Source organism: Podarcis raffonei, chromosome 9 (assembly GCF_027172205.1).
Source record: "Podarcis raffonei isolate rPodRaf1 chromosome 9, rPodRaf1.pri, whole genome shotgun sequence".
In the NCBI taxonomy this organism is placed as follows: Eukaryota; Metazoa; Chordata; class Lepidosauria; order Squamata; family Lacertidae; genus Podarcis; species Podarcis raffonei.
The window spans coordinates 66,084,034-66,096,750 of NC_070610.1; the positions used below are offsets into that span (position 1 = coordinate 66,084,034).

Consider the following 12,717-nt stretch of genomic DNA (forward strand, 5'->3'; position numbering starts at 1 on the left):
TGTTGAGTTTCTGCTCCTCTGAAATAGCATGTTGCCCATGATACTTATTTTTTTTAAAGTATGACTCACATATGTTGGATTGCCAGTTAAAGATCAATGGAGCCAAGCAAGATAGATACTTACAGGATAGAGTAATATTTGCCATAATGTTATAATTTGGAGGTGGGGGATATTTGCCGAAATAAGTGCATAAAGGTTACTTCTCTGTAACACTGCATGCCTAAAGGGAAAGTTTCTCATATCTGTAATTGCGTGGTTTGTCAATATGCGTTCCATTTCCATCTGTCATAAAGTTCTAGGGATATGTCCATACTTTGGAGGCAAATGACGCATAAACACAGCTGTTGACGTGGCTTATTACATACCTCCAGGTGACTCTAGCTAAAGAACAGGTTCTTTTTTTACAATTTATTTTATTTTCTCATGATGATACATATTTACTCAGCAGGTAGGCGTATGAAATTATGAAAGCCTCCGTCACAACTTTTTAATCACGAAGTTAATTTACTGTGAGCAACTGGAACGAATGTTCAGGTGATTTGTGAGAAATCCATGCCTTTTTAGCCTGTAGTCTGTAGTTTACAATGGGTGTCATACAATGGCTTCTTGGAAGTGATAAACATTTCCCTCCAATACCGAATCATGACCTCCCACTGTGTTTAGATTGGGAGTGTGGTGGAGTTGCAACATAAGGGATGGCTTATCATTGTTCTCGCTGCAGAGTGTGCTGCAGGGAATAAGAACTGACTGACAATACTAGTAGGTACCCAGGCCTTTGTCCTATAGAAATAAGAGGAAAACCTTATCTGAAAGGAGCAGAAGGAAGATCTGTGCTAATAACTAGGAGTAGGAGAATCAAACATGAGGCAGAACGATCTCCTCTGTGATGGTTGGATTTAGTTTGAAAATACTATGGCAGTGCAACTCTGTGAAAGATAAGTTTACTTCTTCCTCTTCCTGTGTGTGAATTTTAAAAATACCGGTAAATGTCAGCTGTTGCTAGGGTTGCAGCCCTAAACATACTTGCTGCATAATCCTAAGCATGTTTACAAATGATTAAAAAACACAGCAATTTTCGTTAATCAACCAGATATACACAATGCATACATGACTGGTGGCAGAACGTCAACTGATGACAGTTTTTGTCACAGAGGCCAGATGAAAGCTTCTCTGTGACTGTCCATGATCAATAAAATGAACCTGGCAAATCTGTTTTTGAATTCATAGAATGGGAGGCACCATTGGGGGGGGGGGAATCTTATTTCTGGGGCCACTGATGGTTATTGATTTGTGTTTTTATTAGTCATTTTAATGGCTTTATGTATTAATATATGTGACATATCAATACTGTGACAGAATGAGGACCACTACACTTGAGATATTAATAACACATATTTTAATCAGATCATTCATTTCTGGTTTTAATAATGGATGTGTGAAATATTTTTTTAGCTGGCCATATCAAAATATTTTCATCCTCCCTTGAAACTCCTCATTAAATCCGCTCATGAAATTTGGCCCATACATGAACCTTTAGAGGTGTGTGGAACATTCTAGAGCAGGGTGATCCAATGTATGGCCCAAGGACCGCATACAGCCCTTGAGGCCTTTTTTTGGCGGCCCTCAACAACAGGCGTGAGGGCTCTGACAGGGGCCTAGAGTCCTCCAGCCTCCCTTCCCAGCTCAGGGAAGGAAGTGGGAGGGCTCTTAGACCCTTCCAGAATCTTGTACCTCCTTCTCCAATCCTGGCACTTCACCCATCTTTGTGAGGGCAGCATGAATTCTGGTGGGTGGGTGTGGATGTGTGGGTGTGTTTGTGTGAAATTTCGGCCTTGCTCCCCACCCTCCATGTGACAAGACAGTGTGCAGCCCACAGGTTTTGTGTCAAAGTACTCCTGCAGCCCACTGGTATGAAAAGTTGGACTGCCCTGTTCTAGAGAAACCTGAGATGCCTTATTAAAATTCTTTGGGCTCTTCTCTGTTTTCATCTGAGGAGGAATCTTCAAGTCCACTCTTAATTCAGCTATAGATAAGAATTTCCAGGGTGACTCCGGTTTTAATGTTTAGGTCTCCTGATGCTTAAAATTAGAACGCAGGAGCTTCTGTTTCCTACATTTATTCAAATGCTACTAAGCAAAGCAAATGAAAGTTTTCGTTTAATTTCTTGCAGGCCTTCCCCCTTCCTCTTTCCTGCCCCTTTCCTTGACTTCTACCATTTCATTTCCCTTCTCCGGTTGAGGAGTTTTAAGATGAATAACATGTGATTTGTTAGAATAGCTTTAATTTGCTTCCTTGATTTCTCTTTCTGGTAATGTGAGGTTTCCTGGAGGAAGATAAACCTTTTCTGCTTGGATTAAATTGGTTTTTTACCTACTTGAATTATTACCTCATGCTCACTTTCGTTTTGTCCACTTATTTCGAGTGTAATTTAAAGGGCTACTTTAAAAACCAATGGGGAGATGTGCACTAATTTATTCATGTCATTAAGAGGAATTTTTTTTTGGGGGGGGGCGCTTCCCTTCCCTTCCCTGTTCCACTATACTCCAAGCCAAGTGTGTTTTGAAAGACCCTACATGTGAGTCATAGCCTTTTGATATCACAATAATGCTTCAATAACACCATCCTAGGGCTGCTTGATGGCACTTAGTTGCTAAACGCCCCTGTAGTGAGAGGACATAATTATCTGCTAGGTTTCCAGAAACCGGTGAGATTATGATTAATATTAAAGGCTTTTAGCAAAAACAAGGCGGGGGGAAATAATCAAAGCATCTATGGGATAGAAACCTTCAGTAATGAGTCACCGAGAGATGAGGCAGCAATCTGAGCCATTGCAACACAACACTGAGAAAAGGTCAAATACTTTCTTTTTCGGAACGCAGTTATAATTCATTCATTAAAAATTTAACATGCTCGCATTTTAGGCCGAGATCATGGTGGGAAGTTTTTGCATTCTGTTGCTTCTGTGCAATGGATCTCCAGCCACAGAAATTGTTATGTTTGCAGCGGGATATTTGTACAGCGCCTTCTACCAAATAAAAATAAAAATGTACAAAACTGTGAATTAAAATGTCAGGATTAAGGTAGGAATTCCAAATGTAACTTGCCCCATTTTGCCCAGTATAGCTTACTGCAACTAGTAGCATCTTTTTGGGATCTCGTACCTACGGGACCGCCTCTCCTGGTATGCCCCATGGAGGACCTTAAGGTCCATGTATAGCAACACTCTAGAGGTCCCGGGCCCTAAAGAAGTTAGATTAGCCTCAACCAGAGCCAGGGCCTTCTCAACACTGGCTCCGGCCTGGTGGAACGCTTTGTCTCTTGAGACCAGGGCCCTGTGGGATCTGATCTCTTTCCGCAGGGCCTGTAAGACAGAGTTGTTCCACCTGGCCTTTGGCTCAGAATCAGTGTGATTCCCTCCCCCTTTTTCTTTTTCCTTTCTCCTCCTATGATGAGATGCTCCCTAATTGTTTTAACATCTTTTAAATTGTATTTTAATCAACTTGCTTTTATTATTGGTTGTTAGCCGCCCTAAGCCCGGTCTTCGCTGGGGAGGGCAGGGTATAAATAATTTTTTTAATTTTTATTATTATTATTATCATCATCATCATCTCAGGCAGAAAGAGGTCTTGCTCATCATCTCCTATCTGATCGTTTTAACTGGAGCTGCCAGGGACCGAACCTTTGACCTTTTGCATGTTAAGCAGGAGCTCTACAGCTGAGCTATGAATCCCTCCACTTGGTTTAATGGAGCTTTCTCCCTAGCCAGTATGTTTTGGAGAGCAGCCTCAGTGTTCATTTCGTGAAGGATCAGGACTTGTTATCCATACTGTACGAAATTGTGGCGGGATTTGTTTTAAAACTATTTCTTTGCTCTCCGAATCTGCTCTATTTTAGAGTAGAAAATGGAAAGGTAGCTAAATAATTTTTAAAAGAAATGGCAGATTATCAGTGCGGATTCAGTTTTGGATTTTGCGTCGAAACCACTTAACTTTTGCACAAATGTTAGGTGTTGCAGGTTGCTCAAATGTTTTTAGCTGTTAACTGTTGTCAGAATGTGTTAACTTTTTAGAATGCTTTAAAAATTGTTTTGTAGATCCATCAAGAGGAGGGGTGGGGTGTAAATTCAATTAATAATAACAAAAAAAATTTCAACATTTTTTGTTAAAACAAGAAAGTGTGTGTCATATTTGCTGCAGCAAAATAACATGGTATCCTGTTTGGAATATTTTATTTTACTTTTTATTTTAAGGCATTTATTCCCCACTTTTCATTATATGTCTCAAAGCGGCTAACCCCCCTCCCCATATAAAAAATTAAAAACATAGACTAAAACATCAGAGATAGGAACATTACAACAACATTCATGGTGCAAAAACCTCCTGAAACAGTGGTTTTAACCTGTCATCTGAAACTTATCAGGGATGGTACGGTATGTGCTTCTGAAGGGAGGAAGGTTTTTCCACAGAGCGTGACTCCTTGCTGAAATGAGTGTGTTTCCAGTCCTTGGGGGAACCACTAATTCTCCCTCAGATGATCTCAGTGGTTGATTTGGGTCACGTGGGTTTTTCCTTCCTTTTACAAATTAAATCACAAGGCATTACAATACCTGCTTGGCTGCCATTTTGAATGTGAATGTTTTTTTGTGTGGTACCTTGGGTTACAGATGCTTCAGGTTACAGACTCCACTAACCCAGAAATAGTACCTTGGGTTAAGAACTTTGCTTCAGGATGAGAACAGAAATTGAGCAGTGGTGGTGTGGTGGCAGCGGGAGGCCCCATTAGCTAAAGTGGTACCTCAGCCTAACAACAGTTTCAGGTTAAGAACGGACCTCCAGAATGAATTAAGTTCTTAACCCGAGGTACCACTGTATCTTCTTCTTTGGAGGCAATCTGCTTAAACTTGTAGATGCACACTTTTCACTAAGAACATAAGAAGAGCCCTGCTGGAGGAGACCAAAGGCCTATACAGTGGTACCTCAGGTTACAGGCGCTTCAGGTTACAGACACTTCAGGTTACAGACTCCGCTAACCCAGAAATAGTACCTCAGGTTAAGAACTTTGCTTCAGGATGAGAACAGAAATCATGCTCTGGTGGCGCAGAGGCAGCAGGAGGCCCCATTAGCTAAAGTGGTGCTTCAGACTAAGAACAGTTTCAGGTTAAGAACAGACCTCCGGAACGAATTAAGTACTTAACCCGAGGTACCACTGTATAGTCAAGCATTCTGTTCTCACAGTGGCCAACCAGATAAAAACCCAAGGACATTAGACGAGCCTGCTCAGACTGGCCAGTGGCCCCATCAAGTTGCAAGGGCTGCCCAGCTCCCTCTCATAAACTGTGTGTGTGTGTGTGTGTGTGAGAGAGAGAGAGAGAGAGAGAGAGAGAGCGCTCCATGTCCATGCTGTTGTGGAAACAGATCACCTACTTTCTGGGGGGAAATTAGAATCATAGAATTGTAGAGTTGGAAGGGACCCCAAGTCTCATCTAGTCCAACCCCTGGCTGGGCAGGAATCTTTTACCCTACATGGGGCTCGAACCCACGACCCTGAGATTAAGAGTCTCATGTTGCACCGACTGAGCTATCCTAGATTATAGTACCCAAATGAATATCATTCATTTTCTGAGGCTGCGCTTCTCTTACTATCAAGCCTGCCCAAGCAGCTCCAACAGATGCAATTTATGTATAAATGTTTAAATATCTACATAATTCCACATGTGAAATGGATGCCCAGCACTCATATTGCTGTTCTTTGAATTGCAGGTATTTATGAGCCGCCATTTCTTATACTACTGCAGTGAACCTACCCTGGATGTGAAGATTGCCTTTTGTCAGGTGTGTGTTCCTTACAGGTAAAACAAGGTACAGTATATACTTGTACTTTCATATTTTGCTGTCAGTATTATGGTAGATTCAGCAGGAGTAAAAACTCACAGCAAAACTGGATGAAGGGAGTCTCCAGCATAAAACTGAGAGAAATATGAGGATGTTTTACATATATAGGCTATACACAAGATCTGCCAGCTAGAAGCCTTAGGATCTATTGCAGCAGTTCCCAACTTTCCCCCCTGTGGACCACTTGAAAATTGTTGAAGGCCTTTTGTGGACCACTTAATGATTTTTCTTTCTGTTCCAGTAGTTGTAGTGCACTGTGCTAGATGTTGTGTAATCTCTATTTATATCTTCAATTGCTTCTTTTATTTATTATATATTGCATTTTATCTTACTGCAATTTGAATCCAAGTAGATTAAGCCCTCAGTGTTGCCGTGAGAGGGATGCAATGCCACAGGAACATTTCTATATCTTTGGTGACAGTGTGAGAAGGTGTATTGCTTTTGGTCAGCAGTCTTCGAAGAAACGGGATTAATCTGTAATATAAAGATAAACCCAACTCCTTTGTTAGCCTTGCTAGGAACAAACAGATGAATCAAATCAACCTTTATCTCGTTGGGAGATGCCGGCTTAGAAATTGCTAAATGTTGGTGCTCTGCAAGAAGACTGTCAGTACGCTCATGGTGTGCTCAGGTGTGGCCTGTTGCTCTGGCCGAGAAATTGACCTGCCAAGTCAAGGTGGCCAAAGGTCACATAAGAGAAGCGACGATCAGTTGCGACAACCTCCCCAGACCCATGGAAACAGCTAGCAGCGGTTCTCAACCTGTGGGTCCCCAGATGTTGTTGGACTACAACTCCCATCATCCCTAGCTAGCAAGGCCAGAGCTCAGGGATGATGGGAGTTGTAGTCCAACAACTTCTGGGGACCCACAGGTTAAGAACCGCTGAGCTAGAGAGACCTATTGTATTAGAGTTTTTAATATGCATTACAAACGGGTTCTAAGTAGCGGTTCTCACTTTTTCAAAGGAATGACAGGCTAGCTGACATTGTTGGTGTTTGTTGCCTTTTAAATTAAATGTCATGCTCCCACAGAACAAGACAGCCGATTATTTTCTTTTTAATGTATTTTATTGCTCTGTCACATTTCATAGGCATAAAGAATCAGCTGTTCTGTTCTGTGAGAGCATGAGATTGGCAGGGAAGGCTGGCAGTGCCCAGTCGAGAGTCCAAGGATTTTAGTCAACTAACCTTCGCTCAGAGTAGACCCATTAAAATTAATGGCCATGACTAACTTAGGCCCTGTTAGTTGAATACAACCCCAAATCGAGTAGAAAGCATATAGGACCATGGACAGCTCCAAGAGGCCTCTTGCTTAAACTGCTTCAAGTGATGTTGTCTCTGCAGGGAGCTGTAATCAAAGTGGCTTATCTCATAGTAAAATGAAGCAACATGTAGGCTGAGCAGGCCAAGAGTATGGTGGGCTCTGCCTCACTGGAGGAGCTGGACAACTGGTTAAAGGGCTTCCATTTATTTTTTTAGTCTTTGGCTTCTGCAGGGTTGGGGAGGTAGAAGGGACTCATCTTCTGATGTCCTGAGCCCTGAGGACGTAGCTTGAACCTTGTCCTCATCTGAGTCTTCCACCACCCCGATTGTCGGTCATGCCATCAGCCAGTGTGTAGACTCTCTGATAGTATTGTGTAAACAACCTCCATTTCTTTGCTGTAAAGAGGGTTTCTGTTATTTCCATCCTGTTTCCCCCAAATATATTTTAATTGGCTTAAGTTCATGGCAGCCTGGTGCAGAGACTTTTCATGCCACTAGCTGGCACAAATAGTAGTCTATTATGCTCATCAGCACTGAGTGTTACAACATCAAAAAAGTGTTTGCTGGCTATCTCTTTGAGGGGTGGGGATATAATTTGAAGTAGCTCTGACACAGCTAGTCTTCTGGAACTAAATTGCCCTTGAATATAGAAGCCCTAATAATTTAAAGTTGGGAGACTGAAATGAATCTCAATAAGCTAAGGAGTTACGGAACAAGTATTAAGTTGCTCAGGTCTTAGATGTGCTTGTTAGTCAAGGGGCTGCCTGTTAGCATTCATATGTGTCTAGCCTAGCGACAACCTATCAGTGTAGAGAATTTCCATTATCAAAGTGAAATTGGGTTGTGCTGTTTGTTTTGATACCCAATGAACAGCATAGGACCTTTCAGTCTCATCATTGATTTCTGTCGTTTGATGTGCAGCCAGTAAACTTGACTTTCAAAGAAATCACCTTGAAAGTAGGGTTGCATCTCAAGATGTGACCCCAATTTAATACCTTACCAGGTACAGGTAACAGAAAGGTGGGGAAAAAAATATCAAAATGCAAATAGTAATTGCTCTGAAGCAGTTATTTCGTATGAGGCAAGAGAAGATATAGGCATGTTTAAAAATCTGTATTAAGTGTTGTGAGTTAAAGTTACTAAATTTTTCTGCGAGCTTCTCATTCTTGCAATTTAGGGATGATTGTAAATCACGCAGTCACAATACTCCCTGGTTCAGTGGATAAAATGTGTGAGATGCAGATTAAAAACCCTTCTCAGCTCTGAAGATTACTTGGTACCCTTAGACAAGTTAATATGGCACAGATTAATTTCCTTCCTTCCTGTGAAGCTTACAAGAAGATAACTTGGATGTGCATATTATAGGTTACCATTTTAGGCACCTTCCCATGTTAACATTATTCTGCAACCTGAAATCTAGCCCAGTAGGAAAAAGGCTAAGGTGACTTCCCTTAGGTGCTAACTTTGCACCTGCAGGAAGAACATGGAATTCAGATAGCCATGTAATGTGCATCTCAGGAGTCGCACTGAAGGATGCTGAATTTAAGGATGACTGCACCAGCCCATGTGCATCCCATCACAGTTCCACATGGGACTGAGCTGAATGAGGCTTGTCTGCTCTGTTTGCATGTGTTTCTGTTTGTTTAGCAAACAGATATTCACATGCTGTCAATATATATATATATTAAGACTTGGAAGATAACTTTAATGTCTCCAGACTGACATTCCAAGGCGAGTTTGGAGAACCTTGCCTGGGAAGGTCATCGTAGGGTTTCTTAGGGAAGCAAAACGATTTCCAGTAAGAGCGGTGACATTTCAGAGAGGCTTTTCACCTCTGTACATATGATGATCACAATGGTAACCGGATAATTTTCTCCTGACCATGTACTTCCTCTGTATGCAGACATGCAAACAAATGGCTTCATTCCCCTGAGTGTTTCTTTAACCACTAACTAACTAGAGAAAGACCTGTTAGGTCTGGCCCTTCTGTCCAGGCTCCATTAAGACGGAAGAGTCTTGCGTAATGTTGCACATTATTCAAGCAAAGTGCATTAACTTATCAGTACTCTTCCATGTTAGAACCAGATCTTTCATTTTGCATCCTCTGCCTCCAGTCTATCAACATCAGCTTAATGGCTATTGAAATTGACTGAGGTGAATTGCATACATTAATTGTCCAGAGGGCTGCGGTAATATGGGTCGGTTTCATTCTCTAAGTTCATATAATTGATTTTAACATCCGTTGATTAAAAATAACCAGCTGTCTGGTATGCAGTCAAATATAAATTTCAGAGCATTTGCTGGAAGAATTCTTAGGATAGGTATTTGTTTTGAAGAGCTGGCTTGGTTGCAAAAACCATATGGCTCATGCTCTGCATTGCTGTTTTAAGGATGGAGACGATGGAGATGTGCAGTGAAAATGCTAAGCAAGCAAGCAACTCCATTATCCAATACCTTGATTGCCTGAATCTTGTTATTATATAAAGGGAGACCATTGTTCCTTCTGTAAATGTTTTTATTTTTTTAAAAAAAGCATATTCAATTATTCTTCCATGTTTCCGTGATGTGGTTGTAAATCAACACTATGCCAATGCACATCTTCCCCAAATTTTCTTCTACCGCTCTGTCATTAGAGCCCCTCTCTCTGGCCATTCGTCCTGTTGCAAAAATGTCACTAATTTGTGTGGAACTGCTTCACAAACTGACCCACTTGCAGGTGGATAGGCCCTGAAAAATGTCTCCAGGCAATTACCGTATTGGCTTGAATATAAGCCTCACTTTCCCCCCAAATTCCGACTGTGAAAAGTTAAAGTGCATCTTATATTCACGACTTTACGGTATACAGCCAGGAGCATGGCAAAGCAGTGCCTGTCCTGGGCGTTAAAGGTGCGGCTTATATTCAGATGCAGCTTATATTCGGGCCAATACAGTATCAGCTGGAGCATCGCGTATAAAATCCACAGAGAAATGTGTAGAGTAGTGCAATTTTGGAAACAAGGTTTCCGCAAAAGCAAAACTTCAAGCAAACTTCCAGGCCTTGATTAAAATCCAGTAGCACCACCAGGGGCCAGATAAAATTGCTTTGGCCCAAAGAATATCATCTGGCTGTTCCTCTCCTACTGCATTAAACAGTGACATTGTCCCAGATTCAGAAATATTGTCCTGCGTACTTTGCCATCTGGCTGCTTCATCAATCATCTTCTTAGGCACCTATTACTACTTTCTCCCATAAGGCTACTCTGATATCGGCAGCACACTGGGCACTGTAAAAAAACAACAACATAAAAAATGATAGTTTAGTGTGCTGAAAAATAATTTGCTACTCAGAGAAAAAAACAATTACTCATCTGGCGAATGGGACACTTTATGGAAGTTTTCCAGGCAGAATAATTCTAACAAAGGAGAGACAACAAAACAAAACTCTTTCCCCCTCCCTTCTTTTTCTTTCTTCTTTAAGTTAAGAAGATAGGCTCCAAGAGGATGTGCCTTCTTTTCAGAAACTTAATAAGATCGTGGCCTTAGCTGGAAAATGCCATGCTTGGGCAATTCTAGATTCTCCGAGGAGCTGTCTGAGGAAGTCACGGTGATTTTCACTCTGTTTCCGAAGCCATTTTGTACACATGGAACCTCCACATCCTTCATGCGCGTGCAGGCTTCCTCGTGCCTTCTGTTTTGTTATTTTGTGATTAGGTTGCTGTTGAACCTGCCTTAACTAACATTCCTCTAGTGTTCTCCAAGATCAAACAGTTCACAAGATCATCTACCCTGCCCCACAGTGAAGCTGCCACACCTTTTGTCCATTTTGTTCTGTAAAGGTAAAGTGACCCCTGACCGTAAGGTCCAGTCGCGGATGACTCTGGGGTTGCGGCGCTCATCTCACTTTACTGGCTGAGGGAGCCGACGTACATGTGGCCAGCATGACTAAGCCGCTTCTGGTGAACCAGAGCAGCACACGGAAACACCGCTTACCTTCCCGCCAGAGCAGTACCTATTTATCTACTTGCACTTTGATGTGCTTTCGAACTGCTAGGTTGTCAGGAGCAGGGACCGAGCAATGGGAGCTCACCCCATTGTGGGGATTCGAACTGCCGACCTTCTGATCGGCAAGTCCAAGAGGCTCGGTGGTTTAGACCACAGTGCCACCCGCGTTTTGTTCTGTATCTAGTCCTATATTCCCTGCTCTGACAGTACTGCTCTCTGGGGTGATGGCAAGGCCCCTGGCTGTTTTGCAGCGTGCCCCCAAACTCCTGCCTTTTTCCCCACTATAACTTCTTTCAAAACGAAACAAAACAAACCCCACTGCTTGCAGTTTGCTTCGTCTGTGAAAGTCCGGGATTAGGACCAGGACTTTGGGAGACCAGGATTCAAATCACCTGCTCAGCCACAAAGCTCACTCAGTGACCCTGGACCAGTCACTGCCTCTCAGCCTAACCTGCCTCACAGAGTTGTGGGGATTAAAGGAGTAAGGGAAGAACCATGTCTGCCACCCTGAGGTCCTTGAAGAAAAAGGTGGAATGAATGAATGAATGAATCTGTGTCATGGCCAGTGCCCCATTTTATTTTTTTAATTTTTTTTAAGGAAATGGGTACAGCCCTGTTTCAAGATCTCCAGTCTTTCCCACAGTCTGCTACGTGATCTTTTTAGCTGGAGTTGCCACGGGACAGATCTTGTTCTTTTTGCATGCAAAAACTGCATCTACCGCAGCGCTGTGACCTTCTCCCCAAGTTTGCTTTTAATGCATTCATTTTCTGATAAACCTGCAGAAAGCAAACCCCATAAACATTCCATTAATATTTTCTTTAGCTTTTGCCCTATGATATATTAAAAAAAAAATCCAGGGGGGAAGTGTCAAAATTCCCAGTACACATGTGTCATTTGCTGTAAGTGAAGAGCACCAGAATTTCCATCAAGCACTCTAGAATGTTTATAGGTCTCCATGCTCCATTATGCCTTCTCCACACTTCCTGCACCAGCTCTGAAAGATTTCATATAATCATAAAGGAGATGATTGAATTCCCAAAGCTACATGATGGGCTGTAAAATGTGCCTTTCACTCCGATAAAGACCATTCTTTCCGACTCTAACCCCACTGAATTCAGTCAGCCGTAGTTTCTCCCGCTCGTGGACTGTTGTAAATGTTGACAAACTTTTCCTATTCTCCTCTTGCTGTAAGGATGGATAATTTAATACTCAAAGAAGTGTAAACTGAAAAAAAATAATTCAAAAATAAGGGAGCATTGGACTTTAATAGATATTTGGATATCATGCCCTTTGATTTGGAAACTATTGCCCCAGGTTATTTTTTATTTTTATATTCTGCCCTTCCTCCCTAAGGCTGGCAAACTGATAGACAATTTAAAACCAAAACCAAAGCAAAACCATTCTAAAACAGATTAAAACATTCTGAAAACAATTACAGTTAAAAAAACTTTCTTCCATTCAGTGATCTTGAGCTTCTCAGGAACAGTGTTCTTCAGCCACCAAATACCTGGGCAAATAGGGATGTTTTCACATTCTTCCTGAAAGTTAATAATGATGGAGAGAGGTGCACTCTTTTGGATGG

The 12,717-nt window shown here is 41.9% G+C and overlaps 1 protein-coding gene across 10 annotated transcripts in view; it reads left to right on the forward strand.

Moving 5' to 3' along the window:
• MAPK10 (mitogen-activated protein kinase 10) overlaps nucleotides 1–12,717 on the forward strand; it is a 232,692-nt gene that overhangs the window by 115,464 nt on the left and 104,511 nt on the right. For 6 of the 10 annotated variants that reach the window (XM_053404157.1, XM_053404158.1, XM_053404160.1 and 3 more), the window contains one exon: nucleotides 5,760–5,831. In XM_053404157.1, coding sequence (XP_053260132.1) covers nucleotides 5,766–5,831 — 66 coding nt within the window. In that variant the 5' untranslated portion in view covers nucleotides 5,760–5,765. Of the gene's footprint in view, nucleotides 1–5,759; nucleotides 5,859–12,717 lie in introns of all 10 variants that reach the window. The other 4 variants (XM_053404162.1, XM_053404163.1, XM_053404164.1 and 1 more) reach the window with 2 other exon arrangements.